Source organism: Ixodes scapularis, unplaced genomic scaffold (genome assembly GCF_016920785.2).
Source record: "Ixodes scapularis isolate PalLabHiFi unplaced genomic scaffold, ASM1692078v2 PGA_scaffold2__306_contigs__length_199485367, whole genome shotgun sequence".
Lineage (NCBI taxonomy): Eukaryota > Metazoa > Arthropoda > Arachnida > Ixodida > Ixodidae > Ixodes > Ixodes scapularis.
This window is the reverse complement of record NW_024609857.1, coordinates 46,645,188-46,667,749: the sequence shown is the minus strand read 5'-3', so window position 1 is coordinate 46,667,749 and position 22,562 is coordinate 46,645,188. Positions and strand designations below refer to the sequence as shown.

The 22,562-nt window shown below is 49.2% G+C and overlaps 1 protein-coding gene across 1 annotated transcript; it reads left to right on the top strand.

Annotated features, from left to right (window-relative positions):
• The first annotated feature begins 370 nt into the window (after nucleotides 1–370).
• On the top strand, nucleotides 371–1,876 carry LOC120849243. The gene has a single exon (XM_040221425.1). The coding sequence runs from the start codon at nucleotides 371–373 to the stop codon at nucleotides 1,874–1,876; it is 1,506 nt and encodes a 501-aa protein (XP_040077359.1).
• Nucleotides 1,877–22,562: the final 20,686 nt, after the last annotated feature.

The window sequence follows — 22,562 nt, the reverse complement described above, 5'->3', positions numbered from 1 at the left end:
CCTTTCCTTTTTTTTAGATAGGTCACTTGAAAGTCTCTCCAGCGGCTTTCGGGAGACTGCTCTGATCATTTTTTTTTTTTTTTCACCCTGTTGAGGGTGAGGGCGATGCGAGGTAGCGGTTGCGCGAAGGCATTCTCAAACCCCGAACCACTTTAGAACCACTCCCCTTTTCAGAAATTATCTAGCAGGCGTCTGTAAAATCCTTTGTGAACGTCGCGAAAAAAAAAAAAAAAAAAGCTTGACGCGAGCAGCTTTGTGCGATAAGTTATGGAACAAAGCAGCTCGCTACGGCTAAACTCCAGGATAACCTCAGTGAGATTATCGACGATAACCCCCTGTGGATGAAGATGTATACAAAACGGGTGGCTACATGACGTCAATGCAGTCTGCCGCTGTTTTGTTCCTGGATCAGGATCTCGCCAACGCCTTGAGTCACTCAAGGCGTTGGCGAGCGTGTTGGGAATGGGACGGCCGGCGGTTAGTTCCCGCAAATAACACAATCATTGGAGTTTGCCAACTTGCTGGTTCTAGTGTTGTTATGCCTCTCAAGTATGATCAGCACTATAGAAAAAGTTGGGAGTCGTTACCTGCGTTTAAGGGCTGGTTACGTCCTGTGGAAAACGAAAGCACAAAAGCACCCTGTGCCTACTGTAGGAGCGAATTTTATGCGAAGCTTTCTGATATCAAGAAGCATGCCGCCACCACCAAACACAAGAAGTCATCAGAACCGTACTGCAGTTCTCAACAGAAGAAGCTGCAGTTTCCAGCCGCGACCGAGTCTTCTTGTGGCAAAAGTGAAGCCGGCCTTTGCTTGTTCATTTGTGAGCACACAGCATTCCTCGCCGCTGACCACCTGACAGAACTTTGCAAAAAAGAGTTCATGGACAGCAAAAGCGCAGCAGGCTTGCGCATGCATCGAAACGAGTGCACGGAAATAATTGTGAACCTGTTATCTCCGCACTTCGTGCAGCTCTTGGTGGCTGACATTGGGGACTCAAAATACAGCCTGATCATCGACGAAGCAACAGATGTTTCGACTACCAAGTTGCTGGGTGTGGTGGTGCGGTACTTCAGTGCTGCACAGAAGAGCATCGTGACTACATTCCTGGCGCTAATCGAACTGGACGATGGCACGGCTGTGACGATCGTCAAGGCGTTGAAAAGCCTCCTCACGCGCATGGGACTTGACACGAAGCGTCTCCTCGGAATAGGAGTTGACAACGCTTCGGTGAACACGGGCGTAAACAACGGTGTTTTCGAGATAATGAAGCGTGAGTGGAACCTCCCGAACTTGATAATGATAAGATGCATGTGCCATTCATTGCAACTGGCACTTTCCCACGCTGTTCAAGGAACACTTCCGAGGAAAGTGGACTTCTTAGTGCGCGAAACGCACACGTGGTTTTGTCATTCATCCAAGCGCAAGGCCGCATACAGTAAGCTTTACAAGAGCCTCTGCGATGGAGACGACCCCCTAACAATACCAAGGGTGTGCGATACAAGATGGATTTCCTTGGAGCCGGCGGTCGCCAGAGTCCTGGATCAATGGGATCCATTACTCAAACATTTTGAGCAAGCCAGATCGATGGAAGGATGTTATACCGCAGAGCTCCTGTTTCAGATGTTCTCTGATCCGCTGAACAAGCTTTACCTCCTGTACCTTCGGCCAATTCTACGAGAGGTGCAGCGTGCCAACAAGGCATACGAGAGGAACGACGCGGATCCCTCCAGGCTTCTTGAAGGTCTCACGCTCCTGATAAAGACGGTATGTAGCAAAGTGCTCATACCAACAACGAACATAGATCCACTGTGCCAACCCATCGATGGTCACCTAGATCCCAAGCCGTACTTGGGATACGAGTTTGAGAAGCTATAGCGAACACGCTGCCAGCTGGTCCTGAAGTCGACTTGGTACGCCAGCGTTGCATTGCATTCACAGTCAAGCTATCAACTGAGCTCCGGCTGCGCCTGCCATCTAACTACAAGATATTGCAGGCCATGACACGGCTGTCTGTGGGAGCGTGCCTGCGGGTGCTGAAGGAGCCCATCGTTGAGCTGGCGGAACTTTTTGGAGTACAACCGAACAAGATAGATCTTGTGGACACCCAATGGAAGGCGCTAACCATGGTGAGCTGGGCGAGTACCACTGACACCATTGCGTTTTGGTCTGAGGTCCTTGCATACCGCGATGCAGGTGGCTCGAACCCGTTTCACGAGCTCGCGCAGCTATCAATCGATGTGCTCTCTTTGCCGCACTCGAACGCAGAGGTGGAAAGAGTCTTCAGCCAACTGAGCGTCGTGAAAACAAAGCAGAGGAATTCGCTGAGCACTGCCAGTACTAACGCCGTTTTGAGCGTTCGTAGCGGACTTCGCCGTCTTGGGAAGTGCTGCCACACTTATGAACTTCCTGACACGGTGACAAGAAAAGTTGGAACCATGCAAGCGTACTCCTCAGCATTCGCGTCTGGAAGCGGTGCATGTGCGCAAAGCAATGGCGACTCTGCAGGCGAGGAAGCGTAGTGAGATGGAACTGTTGCTCAATTTCTTACGTATGATAGACTTCAGCGACTTGAGTAAAATGTAGTGTCCAATAAAATGATCTCATTTTTTTTAGTTGACCAACATTATTGTGTTAATATATTAAATGAAACGTTAGATATCACCTGTGAGAGCGGTAGGCTGTTGCTGAAAGCAAAGTAAAGAAGCAAAGCCAGTAAAGCCCCCTTGGTAAGGCACCGTAAGTTAAAGCCCCTTCATGTTTCAAAAGTAGCGCAAGGTGCGTCGATGCACTAAATACATTCAACGTGCAGCCCTTGGGAAGATCATTGTGGTACAGCGCAGCACTGGGCTAGATTTCAGACGCCGTGTTCTACCCAGAAGTGGCGGGTGCCACGTGTCTCGAGCATTTCCACAACAGTGAATGGCGTCACTTTTCCCAGGATACAGGGGCTTTAAGGGGTATTCACACGAGGGAGAAATCCCGGGGATTTCTCCCCGGCACGCGCATCCCACGACGAAAACGTCAGGCTTTGCGATGTGCAAAAGCCTCGCGTTTTCATCTCGTGATGCGCGCGTGCCGGGGAGAGATCCCCGGGATTTCTCCCTCGTGTGAATACCCCTTTACCGTAGGTAAAATTCACGCATGCCACGCGTTCCATTGGGCGCGTTAAGTCCATGCTCCGGAGCGCGGGCGTTTGGCGCTCCTTTCACCGTAAACGGACAAGAAAAAAAAAATTTCTGACAGCTTAGAATTTGGTCTGCCTCAAGGGGCGAAGAGTCTCCCAGCTGTAGATGAGAAATTTAGCCAGTGCAGTAATGATACACGACTGCACGCCGGTACAATGCTCATCCAGATCGAAACGGGCAGGGGTGGGGGATTGAACCCAAGATACTGAGTTCTGCAACGTAGGCTTTCGCTCTTCGTGCTCCGAGCTGGTGTGCGCTAGCCCACTCGGCCACCGCTCCCCCAAAACGGACAGGAGTACCACCGGAGACTAACACTCGAGTGCGCTCTTCGTGCACCAAGAATTTCTTGGAGCGCGAGTGACTTCTTCGCGCGCCGTGACGTCACGTAAACAAACAAAATGGCTGCGCTGCTGCTGAGACCGCATACCGCCCTCATGCATACCGCCATAAAAACGAATTGACGTGCTGTCGAACGATGGTGTGCCGGTATCGGCGTAGCTTCCGCTTCGCTGCGAGCCAGAGACCCACGGAATCTAATTTGAGGGTTTTCTGCGTCGAAGAGCGAGTTCAAGAATGTTGTCTTTATCTAGATCCGAAGAGCATGCATGGTCAATAAATAGATCAGCCAGGGTAACGTTTCACTATCTGCACGAAGCGAGTCTTCAAACCTTTCAAGAAGTTAAAAGTTCGTACAAACTTTCGCCGTCTTTTTTGTTCTAAACCCTGCCGCCCACATGGGCCTAATTAATTTATCTTTAATAACTCGGATCCATTAGAGCAAATTTGGAACGCAGCCTCGGTGCGTCGCGCTGCTGTACGCCATGCGTCGTTTATAGCGAGTTCGTTTCACGAATCATGGCACTCGTGCCCACGCGTGCCCACTCGCAGCATGGAGCGGGTTCGTTTCGGCCGGCACTCCACGAGCGGTTGCACGCTCCGAGTTCGTTCCAGCGCTGATACCTCACGCGTGCATGTACTCGCTGTCTCGCTGCACGGAGACAATCGAGCGTGCGCCAAGATGCAATCCCGTCATGCCTCGCTTCGGCGAGGAGCGGAGCAGACGGCGAGGGTTCGTCTGCTACGATGTGTCTGTCATTCATACAGCGGCACTGAAAGGAAAAAAAAAAAAATCGTAGATTTTCTGATAGAAATTGTGTCCCGCGGGCAACGGAATCAAACGCGAGCTTGAATTGTGAACGTCTGCTATTTCATAAAGGAAGCAATTGACAACCCGTGCTTTATTTGCAAGTTTTTAGTCGCTCTGTTGCAGTACAGGCCCTGAAGTATATGAGTGCGTGAAGAAATGCTCAGAGCAAACGCATCGGCGGCCCCCGAAATCTTTATCACCATTCGTGTATGGGTGAAAAATTTAACATATGTCGACAAAGCTCCCACAGCAGAAATCTTTGACTGCCCAATACATCCGTGGCATCTGAACATAGTGACTTTATACACGAGGCTTGGGGAACATCATTATGTTTAACATTTACCTAGGTCAACTATATTGCCCCGTCGTATTTTGTTTGAGAAAGCACTCGTTCTCGACGTCCTCACCAAGGTGATCCACCTGTAACTACAATTGAAATCGAAAGTCCCACGAAAAGTTTTGCTGGATATTCCAACAGACTTGTTTTAAGCCGTAACCTTTCAATAAATCACGCATAATACCACGGTCAAACGGATCAAGCTTCTGCGCAGACAGCATCATCAGTTTTCTCCAGTGTAAACCCTGGCTGCTTTGGAGTCAGCTGAGTGCGGAAGTTTACGCCGTCTGTAAATATCTCTACGACAGCCGAGTTGTTTAAAGTCATCGCACAAAAAAAGAAAAAAAGAGCAGGTTGCTGCGACCAATGTTATGGATAAACGTTGGTAGCGACAGCGCTCTCGCATTCCCACCCATCCCGTCGAACAGAAAGGTGGTAGCTTCGGTTTGAGATCGGTACTCTTTCTACAACATAGATGGCGGCAGCATCAGTCTCTTGCACTCGGTGCGTTTGGCAAGTTCGTTTGACGACAGTTCTCTTTGCGACACTCCGCGAGTTCGGCGCATTCTGGGAGAGTACTCGAACGCTGCCAGTGCTCGGAGTATGAAACTTGGAGTTGCTTGGAAATATTTTGTCCACTTCACTCACCACCGATTGTCCACTTCACTCACCACAGGAGAAAGTAATTTAAGATATTGTTTCAAATAACAAAACCCTTTACATAACTTATTCAACCAAAAAATTAGAAAATTAAAAAATTAAAAGAGAATTGTCATCATCATCATCATCATCAACCATTAACGACTTTTAGCTAAATCTGGCGACTTTTAGGCCGCGTCCTGGCGACTTCGCCCAAAAAAAGTTAACAGCACTGGCCAGTAGTCCGCACTGGGTCGTCCAGCTAATCAAGCAGCTATTTTCAAATTCTCTGACGTGCCCGTCCTCGCATCCGAGGTCGCCGTTTGACAAGCTTATCTTTCTTCCACCTGGTAGCCGGAACCCCCACGGCCAGCTTTGTTCCGTCCCCACTCTTTCTCGAGAGGATGGCTCGCCCCGAGACTAATCCCATTCTCTAGACGCTCTTTCCATCCGACGCTGGCCCTTTCCCTCCCCGTGCCCCAGCTTCGGGAGAAAAGGTTTTTCCCTGCAAAACGTCCCGTTTGTACAGCGGCCTTTAAGGCCGCGGGCGTGCAAATTTTGTAAACTCCGCGCGTGCGCGCGCGTATGTGTGTGTGAGTGTGTATGCGCGCGCCCGCGCGCGCTTTGCTCTGCTTTGTTTTGGAATGGCGCAGGTTTGTTACCCGCTTTTACACGTGTATCTTTCTGTTTTGAGTTTGTATTTATTTTCCTCTCCCGTATCCCTTTCCCTACTTGGCGGTGGGCTAGCAGCGTCTCATCAAGGGTCTCATCAACCTTTCTGCCTAGCCTTGCACTCTGCCAAGTGGGTATCGCAATATGTGCGAATAAAATTATTATTATTATTATTATTATTATCCCCATTGTCGCAAGGTCTGTGCCGAAAACTACAGTCCTACAGTGGCGGAAACTCAAACGCTACTTGCAACTAGTGAACACGGCCGTTCATTGGTAGTTGCCTTCTGGACGCAGCGGGAGACGCGACGCCTAGACGCAAAATATCTGGCTCCTCCAGATACGCCGGAATGCGCCTAAAAGCGCTGCGTTTCTACCCGGCGCCGGAAGTGACGTCAAAACGCAGGCGCAGACGCGACGCAGACGCGGAGAAAAACGCGCCATGTGGGCTAGCCTAGAGTGCCTTCATGTGCGCTTGGCTAGCCTTTAGGCGAAGCTCTGTGCGACGATCGCCGTTTTGGTGGCATTTATTTTAAAACGAATTGTTCCCGAAACCATATGTTTTAGGAGTATCATGAAACTGCCTATTATTCACGTGCTTTACGGCTGCTTGTAGTTCTCTAATTGGGTAAGTGGTGCGATATCTCCGTCCGCGCCGTTATGAGCACTATCAGGCTACCATGCCGCTGAGACAAAAAATAACCACCCAATGACTCAGCTGAAAGTGACATCCTCAAAGATTAGCAGAGCATCCCACTCACGTAATACACCCGCCCCCCCCCCCCCCCCCCCTTTTCATTTATATTCATATTGTAATACGCTTAAAGGGCAACTCCACTCCATTTTTACAATTTTTGGGTTATGATCTGTTTAGTCTAAGCCGGCGGCCCTGAATCACGAAATATAATTTGTCTTTCGGTAGTGTGTATAGTTTTGTAGATATCGCGAATCCAAGTATCGTTCCGGCGGCACGGCGAAACCGAAACTACCGGTTGAAGCAGCTGGGCAACACTGATACTAGTGGCGCGTCGTCGGCATGACCTAGTTCTGGTCCCGCGCTTCTCAGCCGACGCGCCGACAAGGTCGGCTCAATCGCACGTGGAGTTTCAAAACAGAAGGTTAGATGCACATTTTCTTTTTTTACCGCTTCACTTTGTTAATATGCACCAAATGTAGTAAGTTTTAGTGTGTATTTATAAATTTGCCGGCCGAAAAGCGAATCCGACTGCTATAAATATGACGCGGTCGGTGCCGGCGCAGCGTGACTGTATTTGTTTTTTGCTCGCGGACCGAGAGAAAACGAAATAACGGGAGATAGATGGACCGATCTATCCACAAGTGGTCTAAGTTGCTAAGCTAAGGTGCCTTGATGTGCACGCTAGTTAGATCAGCCGCGACCTGCTGCGTCCGGCCGATCGTGCTGGAGCAGCCGGCGGACGGTACGCGAACAGCGACGGCACCGCATCGTTCTTCAAAGACGCATGTTTTGTGGAGAAACCCGCAACAGTCAGCAGCCACAGATCCCGTGTGTAGGTGTCTGACGTAAAGTGCTGGGAGCAGAGCTTCGCGTTGGAGCTCAGAGTCAACGGTCTTCCGAAGTCTATCCGGCGAACGGCGCCGACCCACACCTTGTGCCTCTTACGGTCTCTTGGGAACTGGTGGAACCGCAGCTCCGGGTTGCGCGCCGGGTTTTTGGTGCAACCTAGGCCACTACAAATCCTGCTCGACATTGCCCAACGCGAGTCCGGCGAGTCTCTCCGGCTCCACGACGCGCGCGTGAGCGAGCGGCACCGCTTCGCTCTCTTCCGCGCTGTCGCGGAAGCAATGCTGGAGTTAAAGGAACTGCCTGGAGGCTAATAAAAATAGGGAAACACAAAATAATGTGGTAAACACCTCGTGCCGTCAGCAGAATCGCAGAATGCCACGGGAAACGAAGCGCTCGCGGCGTCCGTACGAGAGCGTATGGACTAGAACTACGTCATTGCCCAGTGTTGCTTCACTAGCTCACCCGGTGCCAGCGTTGCTCACCCGCTTTCGGGCCGCTAACCGAGCCGGGGGAACATTTTTAATATTGGTTTTAATCGATAACGCGGCGTCGGTTTGACGTAATATTTTGGGTATGACCGTATTTTGATTTCCTAAAGCGATATCAGTCATTTCGATAGGGTCGACTTTTTGAGTGGAGTTGCCCTTTAAAGGAGTCGTGAAATTCGTTTTTATTCCTCCTTAGCTTTAATCCTCAACTCAAAAGCGGATTGAGAAATCACGTGGTCGTGACATGCTTTTGCACCGGTGCGATGACTCGAAGCTTTCACCGTGCTTTTTGAAACACAACATATAACTTGTCACGACAAGTTATATGTTGTGTTCAAAAATCCGCCTGGTCCGGGTATCGAACCCGGGACCTCTCCACCTGTAATGGAGAGGTCCCGGGTTCGATACCCGGACCAGGCGGATTTTTTCGGTCGCGCACCAGTCACCTAGCTGTGTTTGGAGAATTGTGTTTGTCCTCTGTCCCTCTTGTTCCCCTTCTCCAGGGTTTATTTTCGTGATTACAAGTAATTTGATTACTTGTAATCCGTACGGTACAAGTCTGTAGGTCACGCGCGCCCAGTGGCGTAGCCAGGATTTTATCTCGAGGGGAAGGGGGGGGGGGGGGGTCGACACCCCCCCCCCCTTTCCACTGTCTTTGTCAAGACGACTGCTAAAAGCAAACAGTTAGTTTCATTCGCCTAGAGCATTCCGTTTTTTTTTTTTTTTTTCCAGCTTACTTTGAGATAGCTGGGACACCCTGTAAATGCATTCAAATGCGATTGCTTCAAAAGACGTAGATTTATTTGACGACGCTGCAAGCGCGAACCACTCTTCCGGTCTTGACTGTAGAGTGACGCCAGGGCTTGCCAGTTTTGAAGTATAAAATGAAGGGTGGAGAGGGAGACTTTTTGATTTTTCTATTTAGGACAAGGGGGCAACAATCTGCGAAAAAATTAACAAGGAGTTTACAACCACTGCTGGTCCAGACAGCGCCTTAGCCGCTGAGGCGTTGCACCGGACAGACAGAGCTTGTCGGTTCAATTACCGCTCCTGGAACACCCCCATCTTCCGACCCAGTGACCTTGCCCGCAAGGGCTCTTCTGAGTCTACTCACCCCCGCTCGGGGGACGGCGACTTGCTCTGCGCTATGCCATGCTCTGCGGTTAGCGGGGTTCGTGACACAGAGCACAAAGACCGATGCCGCCTTCCGAAAAGTCGTCTAAGCTAGATGAGGCATCCGGGGAGCCCCTAATTGGAAAGCACCAAGGCTGGCGGGGTCGAAAAGCTATTACCTCTCGAAGGGGATCTTTCCCGCCGTCCTTTCACAGGGGAAGAGAGGAGATCTCCATGATAGTGTATGCAGGCCACAGACCCCGGCTTTTACTTTTTCTCCCCGTGGTCTTGGAGTTGCCGCGTCGTCCGCGGTTTCCTGACACTTTGCTTTACTTCGCAATTTTTTTCTGGAATTTCACGGACGAAGGTTGTGCCGCAATCCGGTGGGTAACCCGCACTTTGGCGCAGTCCGGCACGACGAGGCTCGCAGAGGCGTGGGAGCACCTAAGGTCGGTTGCTTGCGATGGATTCTGTCTCGACGTGGCCGCGGTGCGCCAGAGGCGGTGGTTGTTAGCTTCAGACGCTGTCGCGTCACGGACGGTCGACGCACTGGGGTATTCCGGCAGAGGAAGACCGCACAGAGTAGCATCACAGGAGCACGTGACGTTCCGTGTCCAGACGGGTCTTCCCCTTTACCGCGGTGCCCGAGGTAACGCCCGGAGCCGATAGGAAGAGCGGGTTGCGCTCTCGAACCTCCCAAGTCGACTGCCGCGCCGTTTCCCAGTTTCAACCGAACGGCGCTCTTTGCTAATAAAGTAAACAAAACACACCAGCTCCCCTACAATCGCGAAACACTCACACACACAAAAAAAAAAAAAATGATCGTCACTGCGGCGAAGACACTCGTTGCCCCCAGCTCCAAACAAAGTTAACACCAAAAACGCTCAACTGGGGCATCTGGCAAACTCATTTCCGGATTCTAAGAAGTGGTAGCGCCCAAGCATCGATCAAAAGCGTCCCCCGAATGGCAGTCGCAGAGGCCATAAACAAGTCAAGTTAGGGTCCCAGTCGGGACCGGCGAGGTGCTAACTAGTGCCAACCAGGGAGTGTCACACCAGCCGCGGCGAGTCGCAACCATATGGCCCCGCAGGCAGCCGACGCGGCGCCCTTTACAATACGCGTGGCCCGGCGGGACCTGGCCGGTTTTTGTGACAGAAAAACACGCCGGAAAAAGAAGATTCAATCGCCACACGCCGACGATGCAATACGCGAAATCCCACATGTGAAATAAGAAAACAATGCGAAAGATCCTCGCTTTTTTCAGTATGTCAAAATGGTGAAAAAGGAGGCAGGAGAACCAACTGATACGGGCTGGAAGCGGTCTCCGGCTCTCGAGTGCCCCCCCCCCCCCCCCTCGGAATATCGGGGGGGGGGGGGGGGTTCTGACCCCCCAAACTCCCCCCCACCCCCCCTACGCCACTGAGATCGACGGTCACGTTGGCCACAAAATCGTTTAAACTTTTGATGACTAGGCTTTACAACTATTGCAAGGCACCCCCTCCTACTATTTAGACTCCTTGACGTTAGCCATAAATCGCTACCTGTTGCAGTCGTGGAACGGATTTGTCGCGGCTAGTTCTCGCAGCAGCAAGATGTAACCCACCCCTCAGAACCACGATAGCGAAGCACACAGACCGGACTGGCGCGGCGTGGCGGTCATCTTCAATTGCGTCCCTCGCTGGCTTTCCCAGCCCTTATCCCGCCAAGACTCGTCTCACGAGACCCACGCTAGCACGCCGCGCTACGCACCTCGCTATTTTGGTCCGATAGCGCGCCTCTCCTAGCCTCCGCAGCTCCGCAGTGTTTCCGCTAGCAGCGCGCATTCGCAGTAGCGTCGTCGCTCTAGCGCGTAGCGTAGCGGGAGAGCCAAAACTATTTACTAAAACGCAATATCTTCGTCGCTGAAGACTTTCTTTTCCCGTCGGGACGGCAAAAACGGTCTTCTTTCGCAATGCTTTTTGTGCAATCCTTAGCACTGCATAATGGCATCGCGTTGTCGTCGAGGTCCTGGTAAAAAAAAGAAAGGAAAAAAAAAAGAAAACGGCCGGACCGTAAGCAAAGGAGCCACCGCTACGCCTCGCCCAGCGATGGCGTTGGTGTCTAGCAGACCAGCGAAACGCGCGGGGTCATAAGAACGCAACGGTTACGTGTCGCGCCCGATCCAATTGAAGCGAGGGAAAATAGTAATTTTGAGAGGGAAAGGGCACGGAGTAGGAGAAAGTTCTCTTCCCCATTTCAGACAATGGTTTGCGTTACCTTTCAGTCTCGGTGGACTCTAGCTTCCCAGGTTTCAAGAGTGAGTTTCCCAACCCAGAAGGCAACTCGCTGCCTTTCCTCGCCTCCATCTTTTCTTCGGCTACATCATGACATAAGAGAGCAAGGAATCTCCATCCGACCGTTGTTTCCGACAGCGTGTCCCATAATGCCTCTCCGCGCCTGTCTGCTCCCGCAGGCGGTCGTTGATACACCTGCCAGTCCGGCCTATGCTTTCTCCACCGCAGGGGAACGGGATAGAGTAGACCCTCTCTTGTTTACAGGGGACGAACTGATGCCCGCGCATCTTAGAGCAGGTCTTACTTAGGGGAGTGCAATTAGCCATTTTGTTAACTGAGTTTGAATTTGCAGCGGAACGCCACCCCTACTTCGAATCTAGACGCGAGCGCTTTTAGCCGATGCGCTGTGTTGAGTATTTAAGCAATGACGGCCACTTTTCCCTTCCCTTGCCTGGGTGCCGGTTTTGAAGTAGGAGGGGCGAAACGTATCCTCTTGAGCGAGTTGTCCAGCAAGTCGTCGGGAAAGCCAGCCTTCCTCAAACTCCACGTCTGCAGCCGGACCATATTCTCCGCATAACGGGGGCAAAATCTAGAACGCGCTGACGTCATAAGGGACCTTACAAGCCCTGGTTTAATTAACGGTCTTGGAGTGAGCGCTAGCGAAATGCAGAACTGGCTTCTTCCGTCCCTTGCCTAAACTCCCAGCAGATTCCCCCGGGATGGATCGCCAAACGCAGGTCTAAGTACCGGTCTAACCCCCGAATTCATAGATGTGACTTGCTCTGAAGTCGAGCTTCAACTTGCTCAAGTCCGTCTTGCGACGAGCAATCGCGCTTCATAAACGCACCTTAACTTGAACCGATCTTGAACGGAGCTTGAAGCGAACTTGAAGTGCCCAAATTTCAAGACTGGGTTGGACCTATCTTGAACGCGACTTCGTAGTCATTTCAACATGGCGGCTTGCTGATGTGATGTCGCATATGGGATCGCCGCGTTCAATATTTGTGTCCTGTAATTGCGGTGTTGCCCTCGGTGACGGGTATTTTTCGCCGAGAGAAGCGGCCATTCCTCCGTGATTGAATGGATCCCACCGGGATATGCGACGACGAACGGCAACGGCGCGGGAGCTGCTCGGCCGCGACTTGACGGCCTGATCCGAACGGCGACAACAGGCGGCTGCCGCTGATACCCAAGCTACAGTTGCTCGTCACGCTGCGACTTTTGCTGGCAAGATGTTTCTAGCTGTCAACATTTCACAACAGACGGCGTGCGGCGCAATCGGGAGAGTTACGCGTCTCACCGTAAGGCATCTGTTGCTCGGACTGCTCGGACTCGTCCACTTCCCCGGCGCTCCTGAAATCATCCGCCTCCTTCGAGTAACCGGGTTCACGCACGCGTGTATCAAGAGCCCGGGCCCCGGTGGCGATTATGCGGACATTTATGAGAACTTCAAAGCAGTTGCCTGCATAAACTATCAGGTGGGTTCCCCCGCTTATCGAAAATAAACAAGTCTCCAGAGCTTCTGGCGCGAAGGACCTGAGCAAGCATGTGTGGTGCGCACGCACGTTTGCTGATGCAAGCTCTTGACCCCTAATATGTAACGTTCCCTGTATGCATGCTAGCAGTTGTTAAAAACAAAAAGCGCCGAAAAAATACAAGGACACAAAAAAAGAGAAACAGGACAAGGCGCCTTGTCCTGTTTCCCTTCGTCTGTGTCCCTGCATTTATTCGGCGCTTTTTGTTTGCAATGAACCAACTGCCCCAAATATCCGCTTTATTGCAGCAGTTATTCCCACTTCTTTGTTGTTTGTGCTGGATTACTTGTTTAAAAAAAATGACGTGTAGTATGTACTTGCCCCCTGCGTCAGTAAAATAAATATGAAAAATCAGGAATGCTTTCTAGTTTGGTGTTGCCATGCATTTCAACTTCTCAAGTGATCTCTGAAGGGTCAAATGGCTGCTTAGAACAAAATTGGTCATATAGCTGCTGAAAACTCACTCGAATCCATTTACAGATGCGACACATTTCAACAAATTTTTTTTAACAAGTTTTGATGTGTTGTTTCACTACTGTATTTGTTCAGTAGCTGTTCACCACAAAACATTATACTTCTCGAATTACATCTCGCTTAAAGTTAGTCGAAAGGCTTTGCTGAAAAAAGGCATATCTTCTTTTCTTAAGATTTCTGCAACATCTGACAAGTGGATGTGTCGAAAGCATTGTTTAGTACTATGCTGAGGAGTGTTTACCAACTTTCCTCAAAACAATATCTAATGAAACAATAGCCACCGGTTTAATTTTTTCTTTTGCTCTAAAAGACTTATTACTATGCACAGGTTTGCACCAAGCTCGATTCGCGGGCACAACACTTTTGTGCCCACTCCACAATCAAAATATTATTGCCTCGTGAAGAAAAAAATACATCACAATTCTTCCACTGCAATAAAGGCGAAACAAAGTGAGTTGAGCTTTTTTATCATTGTTCACTCGCACTAAACTTCACACCCATGCACATATTATCTGCATGCAACCTCCATAATGAAGATGTTGGGATGATAATTCGTCAAATTCTTGAAAACATCATATATTGTCTCTCTGACTCGTAACATTTATTAACTCATTCAGGCACAACACCGCCCAAATAAAGACTCGCAACACTGCTGAAAGAAAAAGACAATCCCTATGCCTCGTTGGGTAGTTGAAATCATCACTATGTGCGCAGCATCACGTAACCTAGGGAAAACGAGCCTTCCTTGCTGCTCTGCTAGTCATACCAGCCAGGGGACAATGTTGAGAAGATCAGTGCGACTGCCAGCTGAAAGGGGTAGAAAAACAAGCAGTCTGAAGCCAGAGTGGTACTGTATAGGTATGGTGCCTGGAATGCATCTCCGACTGGTGTGTCTAGAGTGTCCAAAAAAGTGGTCCCTCAATTTCTGCCCGGTGCGTCACACAAGTGTCATACTGTCGCCGGTCGCAATCCTCCCAGCGGCGGTGGTTGATGTGGCAGATGCCTGTTCTGCTGCAGGTCACTCTCCAGTTCGACAGTCCACTGAAGCTCCAGCAGCCGGTGGTTGGGACGCCGTGACAACAGCGACACTCGTGTTCGCCTCGTGGTACTCGCGGCTGCTCTTTAACTTTTCAATGGCCAACCGCCAGGATCGCAACATGCAATAGCGTGACACTTCGACTTCTGTGACGTCATTCGTTGCCTCTTCGTGACCACTTCTGATGTATGGGCAGTAAAGGAGGCTAAACACACCAGTCGAAGACTCGCTCCAGGCACCATACTCGTCGGGTAGTTGAAATGGTCACTCCGTGCACAGCATCACGTAACCTAGGGAGAATGAGCCATCCTTGCTGCTCTGCCAGTCATGCCAGCCAGGGGGCAATGTTGGGAAGATCAGTGCAACTGCCACCTGAAAAGGGTGGAAAAACAAGCAGGCTAAATTCAGAGTGGTACTGTATAGGACCCCCCTTCCTCGTGGCACCAATGAAATGGGGATAATACGTATGTTGCACGGTGTGCACATTTTCAAACTTTTGAGCACATAGTGAGCCACAGTTCATTAATCACAATCATTCATACAATCCCTAACCGAAATGCTTTGTTTAAATGATGTTTATGTATATGATGTTTATCACAAATATGATGTGATTTATGCTTTGCTTGGGCATAATGACCTAAACCTAGAACAGTCGAAATAAGATAAAGATGAAGGAAGGTATGCAAAGCGACCATCCATTTCCTATGCGCACCTCCCTCCATCGTTGTCTTGTTTGCATTTTTGTGATCTTCTCATCTATTATGGGATCATGCTTTTTTCATTATTTACAAGTTATTTTCTCTTTCATTCTTGCATTTCTAAGTGGCATGCCTTGTGAATGCTGTGTCCTGCATGCTTCTTTCCCCAGTGAAAATACCCGTTTTCTTTTCTTGATTGTGTTTAGAACTAATGTGAACCCTGTGCTAAAAATATTGTGGAACGTATTGCTTCCTTTGTTTACGTTTCATTACTCGCTGCACACTTAGAAATGTATGAGCCTCAATATTGCTGTCCCACTTCCGAAATAAAAGAATTTTAATGGCTCCAACCTGTGCATTAGCCTCCTTGTTTGTCTTGTAATCATGAAACACTACCGACATAAAACCTGCAAAAAGGGAATGGCTCAAGCTGTTGACAAACAAACATATAGACCAGAGCTGCTTATTTAGATACATATCCCAACATGCGGCTCTGACGGGCAAACACAAAATAATTTTCTGGAGGTGGCCCTGCACATCTAGAGGCCCTGAAAGACTCCAAGTTTTGTTTACAGATAGCTGAGATGCTAAATTATAGAAAAAAAAACATTCTGACCAACCTTGTATAGCCTACACCAAATGCTGCACATACATTTGGCAGTTGAGGAAAATAGAAGGAGTGCAAGCTTGTGCTTATATCTAGGAAACAACTGTGCTGGTGAACAATTTATCTCCCGGTGGTCCACAATGAGTGCATTTCAGTCATCAGTTTAAAATTGTGCACAAATAGAAAGGAACAGAGGAGAGAGAAGAGACAAGCACAAACTCGCAATTCAATGTATTGAAGGAAGAAAAAAGAACAGCCTGTAGCAACAGCTCGAGCCGAGGCCGGTGTGGCCTCGGCTCGAGCTGTTGCTACAGGCTGTTCTTTTTTCTTCCTTCAATACATTGAATTGCGAGTTTGTGCTTGTCTCTTCTCTCTCCTCTGTTCCTTTCTATTTGTGCACAATTTTAACCAAGTTCTATCATTACCAACTCGCCCAACTAACCACCTTAATTCAGTCATCAGGTTTTCTAGTTTATGCAAATTTTCATAGTCACTAAACAGCCTTCTCAGGTTGCTTATATATTTCCAAGCTTAGACGTTGTGCGAGTCGTAAGCTTGTGAATGCAAACTAGTGTGTCACAAGCCTCATGGTTGTGTGGCGCAGAAGAAAAACAATGTGACGAGGACACGAGAGGAGGACCATGGTCGTAACAAAAACGGCTCGGGTCCTAAATGACTTCCTATTAAACAATTACAGTGGTGCGAGCATTTACTGCCGTAGCCAAATATGTTCAAGCAGCCAAATAAACACGGCACTGAAGAGTACAGCGACGAACTGATGGTTGTCACTGAACTCGACAAACGATCAGGGTGTCACAGTTGTCTTGAAACAGTCCGGCATATGTTTTTATGAACAAGTATAATGTCTTGCCGTACTGAAACATGTCATACCAATCTCTGGAACAGTGGGTCACATGCAGAATTGGGCAGCCACAACTTTTCAATCAGTGAAGCAACTGCAGCTCTGAGACATGGTCGCACAGGCGGAAGAGCGATGAGCGGCCTTTCACATCCAGACGACGGTAGGCCATAAAAGCAAATTTCTGCAGTCACGTCAGCGGGAAGAGATGCTTTCTGCTGTTAATCCACTCGTTTGCAGCATTTCTGACATTGATGTGGTGCTCCCAGGCATCATAGTCACTGATTTATGAGAAGACAATGGGTACCGACCTGTAATGCTTGATAGACATCTAACAGGAAGTCACCTAAGCCCTAAAGTGCCCTTTTACGAAACCACGGCATGCAGCTGCATTCAACAGCTTGAGCGCTTTACTCATGTCCTCGTTACTTCATCTTTCTCCTGCTCAAGAGACGGTTACCTTTCCTACCAGTGTACCATTGGCTGCAGCAGCACACTGACTCGTTGTGGACAGGGGGCACTCACTGTGAACAGGGGGCACAACATGACCATGCTCATTTACTTGCCTGGAAATTAGGTCCAGCCCAGACCGCAATCACTGGCTGAAAAAGCAGTTCCCTTCCTAAAAAACAAAAAAGAAAAGTTTACGTAAGGCACTTACATGAAATATACAAGATGTAACCACAAAGCTAATATTTCCTAAGGTGCTACTCCTGCTCCTGGACTTCATCTTTAGGGAAGAGACTTCTGCAGACCGTATAAAATGGTTTGACTTCAATCCACGGCTGTCACAAATGAGAGAGTGGCAGCGTCGAGACTATTAACAGCCGAAATAATCAAATAGAAATTAGAAAAAAACTAAAATTATAAAGAGATTTTTTATTACAGAAGGTTAACAACCGTGCCTCTGCGCACCAAACATCAGTGACAGTTCCACTGCCTCATGCACAACATGTTCTGGGCCAGAGTTTTTGCCCGCGAAAGCCCGACGAGGTAAACATAGCTGCGAAAACTATGATGCCCGGTAGCTACTTCCTGGTATCGATCACCGAAAGCACAGGCACCGCGCCCAACGCTTTATGTAGTGGCGCCCATTAACACAAGCCTTCGTAGAAACATGTAAGCAACACAAAATAACGTTTAAAACAGCCGAAAGAGCGCTTAGGCCAGGCCGCGTAGTTTACAGTTTACATATCCGAGAGTACTACGCCGCATAGTTTGCAGTAAGGAAATGCTGTAGAACGCTTACCTACTTTGAGCACCGCTTCAATTCACAGTCCTTTACCTTCCGCATCGGGAGTTCCAAGCGCTTTTTCGTTACTAGGGTCCCGTAGGAAGATCCTATGAGGATTTTAAACTTTCTCGTTGAGGCGTGTGGACGCGGCACCGGAGTCAGGCACTCACTCGAATACCTTTTCATGCTTGTTGAACCCACTTAAGCATTTGTTTCTCGTCTTCAGTGAATCCTAGTTCAAGCTTCTCCCGAGTTTTCATAATGAAGGAGACGTCGAAACTCACATGACGCCAAATATGTCCACAAGCGAGGGACGCCAACGAGCAAAACGAAAAGAAACAGGCCAGGAGCCATCGCTCAAATGAGCCAACGTTGCTAGACGGAAAAGCACATTTGTCTAGAAAACACGTACAACGTTAGTTTCGAAACCTGCTAAACAGCATCTTTCACGATTTGCGTTTCGTAAAGACATGCTATGAAGAAAATTTTAAGAAGCAACTTCTTTTTGACGTTTGAAACCCTTTTTAAGAGAAAAATTGCAACCTAATCTCGCTCCCAGGCGGGAAGCAGCGCGAGCGCTCGCGACTTGAACGGGACTTGACGAAGGAAGTTCGCGGGAGCGTCTATGAAACGCAAAAGCCAGCTTGAGCGTTTTCAAGTCGAACTTGGTGTTGAGGCGGACTTGAGCAAGTCGAAGTTCGGCTTCAGTTGAAGTCACATCTATGAATTCGGGGGTAAGAATTGGAGAGTTCCGTCGGAGGTGTCCTCCTTTTTAAAGACGAGGTCTGCGGGACCCGACGAGAAGGCCTGCAGGATAGTCTCAGGGTCTGTCTGCTCTTCATGCATGATTAGGTAGTCATCTACATAATGGTACGGCCAGCAGCCCGGCGCGGAAGCATTCAGTCGCTCCCTGATTCCCCGATTTACGTACGTGAGAAATAAATTGAGCATAGTTGCAAACTAGAGAGGGGGGGGGGGGGGGGGGGGGGTAACGAACAAAAGACAAAACACTGAACAAAACAGACGAAGTCTCAAACGAAAAAAAAAAAAGAAATTGGCTTGCTTTGTACTGTTTATGAAGCCTTCAGCTGAGACGGCTTAGCCCTGCGGTGCCTGCAAAGTTTTCGCTCCGCTTAAGAGTGGCGCTAGCTTCTTGTTACCCTTTCAGAGATGCTCTCCCACCGCCAATTTTTTCCACTTCTTATTTCGCTAAACGTAAACGACGTTGAATGCCTGTAGTCTCAAAACACCGGCAACACTGTGAGACCACTTCCGTTTCCCTTCACGAGAGGAGTCGGAGACTCAGCAGGATGGCGGTCGTGGTGGCTGTCGCTCTCTTTATTCGGGGGTTTCATATTTGGAAGTTGCGAGCAGGAAATGTGCGTTGCTTTTAACGAAACGTGAATTTCCGCGACAAAATAAAACGCATCAGACCGGCATCGGACGCCGGGGCCTCGCCGTTGGAACTAGAGCGGTGGGCGCTCCCTAGCGCTGACGACAATTAGCGGCGTAGTCCGAGCACAGGACCGGCGAGTGTAACAAAATGGTCGACGAAAACAGCGCAGGTTGCCATGGTGACGAGGTAGGCAACACCGGTTTGTCGGCCACAGGTATCACAAACGTTGTCGCCACCCTAAACAGCGGAGCGGCGGAAACATGTAGGCACCCTAGTTAGCCACTCAGCCACTTCCTCAGCTAAAAACTTCATTTCACAGGACAAACTTATACGTCACTCGCTGCCCTTTGTCCCCCTCTTTTCTTGGGTTTACTACAGTTGATCGAATGCCAATTCATCGAAGCACGTTTTAGAGAACGGGCTCGTTTTATCGAAACACGGTTTAGAGAAAGAAGAGACTCAGTTTAGAGAAACGCCGTTTATCAAAAAGGGAACAATATTTAAAAAAGGCTTTCCTACTTCTCGCGTGTATCACTGGTGCGCGTGCTAACCCAAGCCCCCTGCAGCGCTTCCGCCGCAAAGCGGCGGAAGTCTACGGCGGGGCATTACAAAAATGTTAACTCAAATGATTTACCCGCACACGCCGCTTCGTGGCGGCCGAATTCGCTATAAGGAAGCTCATTGCCATTTTCTTTAAACTGGGTTCTCTATAAAGGGATTCGATAAACTGGGGTCGGTAAAACGGCGTTCGCTAAAGCGAGCTTCTCTAAACCGCATGCCTCCGCTTTCTTCTTCATTTTCCCAAAAGCCCTACCCCCTACCTCTTCCTTTCTTCAGGCCCCCGTACATTCCAGCCAACGATAAGCTCAGACGGCGTCAGCTCAAAGTTGCCGAACGGTCTCCTGTCAACACACATACACCGCGACATCGCGAGGACCCCCCGGTTCTCCCAAATCAATCACAAAGCCGCCGACAGATCCTGTGTCATGATGGAAGCATGGCGGAGAGCAGGTTGCTGGAAATAGAAGACTATATTCCATTGCCCCGGTGCGAATAAATATTGCGTATTTTTGCCTTATTTCCGTGCCAAAATAGAAACAGCGTTTAGAAACCGAACACTGTGCGTTTAGAGGAGCGCCGAAAGGACATAAAAAACCCGGACTCAACTTGACCTGGTTCTTGTTTTTCAGGGGTTTACTACGGTTGATAGGATGCCATTTCGTCGAAGCACGTTTTAGAGAACGGGCACGGTTTATCGAAGCATAGTTTAGAGAAAGCAGAGCCTCAGTTTAGAGAAGTGCCGTTGATCGAAAAGGGGACGCTAATGAAAAAAGGGTTTTCTACTTCGCGCGTGTATCACTGGTGCGCGTGTTAACCCAAGCCCCCCGCTGCGCTCCCGCCGCTTCGCGGCCGGCAGTCCGCGGCGGCTCATTACAAAAATGTTAACTCACCGGAGTTATCCGCACACGTCGATCGCGGCGACCGAATTCGCTAAAAGGAGGCTCATCGCCATTTTTATAAACTTGGTTTCTCTATAAAGGCATTCGATGAACTGGGGTCGGTAAAACGGTGTTCGCTAAAACGAGCTTCTCTAAACCGCATGACTCCTGTTTTTCAGGAGCCTTTCAAAAGTGGATAAAAAATTATGAACTGGCTGACCCTACTTACCACATTAGAGAAGTTCATTTTCACTATGATAGGCTCTCTTGAAGTGTCTTGCATAATTCAGCATAATTGGTCCGTTTTTATTTTCGGCTCCATTCAAAAAGTGAGCACTAAGCCACTGGACCAATCTACAACATTCATAATTTGCGGAAGCAGCCAAATGGAATTGCGACAAAAGGAAAGATTCGTCCGCGTTATTTGAGGCCTATAGAAAAGCGGACCGGATGGGAGGGGCCGAAATCTTTTATCAAGAAACACACAATCTTCCCTACAGTTCTAACAATTTGATATGAAGGTATACTTGGACGCCGACATTATTCGTTTAGGAATCAAGCGGAACTTTTTATCGGATAATTATACGTCTACGTACACTCCCATTTGATGATTATCGTGTTTTAGACTCCGTACACAGGGTGGTTTTCAGCGGTGGGCTTTTTATCTGACTGCAAGCCAGAACGCGAGCCAGAACGCACTACGGCCGCAAGCCGTCGCGCTCTTCCCCTTCTTCGTATCAATAAACATTCAAATACCTGGGCGAAACCGTCAATCGTGCTGGTGTCGGGAACCAGTAACCGCTCATTCACACTGGAAGCGGATCCGCGTTCGCAAAGCGGTTGCGAACGCTGTTGTATAAAGATGCAGTACAATTGCACGCGCGCATGATGTCATCGAGTGCGCGTGCAATTTACTGGATCTTTTTAGAACCGCGTTCACAACTGCCTTGCGAACGCGGATCCGCTTCCAGTTTGAATGAGCGGCAAGTCTGACCCTTGAAATGCAGGCGTGACGCAAAACCCGGAGGCGTCTCGCTCGCCCACTTACGTTCTTCCCAGGCGGTGGGGACTGTTGTTTAAAGGGGAATATCTTCTTAACAGTAAAGCAATGTCCTTATTATTTTACGGTATCTGCTATAAAATTACGTTAGCCATTACTCGTTACTTCTCATTAAAAATGGCAGCATAGTGGTTCGAAAGCAAACTAATTTTTATTCTGCGCACTACAAAAAAATGGCAAAGAAATCCCAACAAAGCTATGTATAAACGACTTCATTTCAAACTCCCTCGGAAGGCACTTTCAACGTCCCGACAACCGGGACCAAAGACGCGTGATTATCGCTTTCTCGAATTCTTGAGCGTCCTTGTTGCAGTCTTTGTATCGAAACTACTAAGGCCACCGTCGCCATGCCTTGAAGGAGAAGCCGTCTCGCTGGAAAGAGACATCCGCTCAGAAGGCAACATTCTGCCACCGCTCGAACGATTCTGCCGAATCGTTCCTAGTTACTCCAGCTGGTCAAGACTTTCTCTTCAAAATAAATATATTCTCTTTCTGTCAAAAACAGAAAGGATAAACGCTAAATCTGGAAGCAATGACGTTCCCACGCTTTGAACCAAAATAAGTGGCAAACTTATCGCAGGATTGAAAAGCGTCCGTCACCAGAAAGACGTCACCATCTTTTAGAATCCCTGCCGCCGTGGTACAAGGTGGGGTCGCTCGCTGGGTAACGACGACTCCCGTTCAGAAGGTCGCCTCCCGCCAAATCCTCTGGTCATCCTTTCTCCCATAGCGCCTTAAAACTAGACAAAAGACTGCGTAACCACCACGGACGGCACCTTCTTTGTATAGGGGTTAGCCCCCAACTTCCTGGCATTCAAAGACC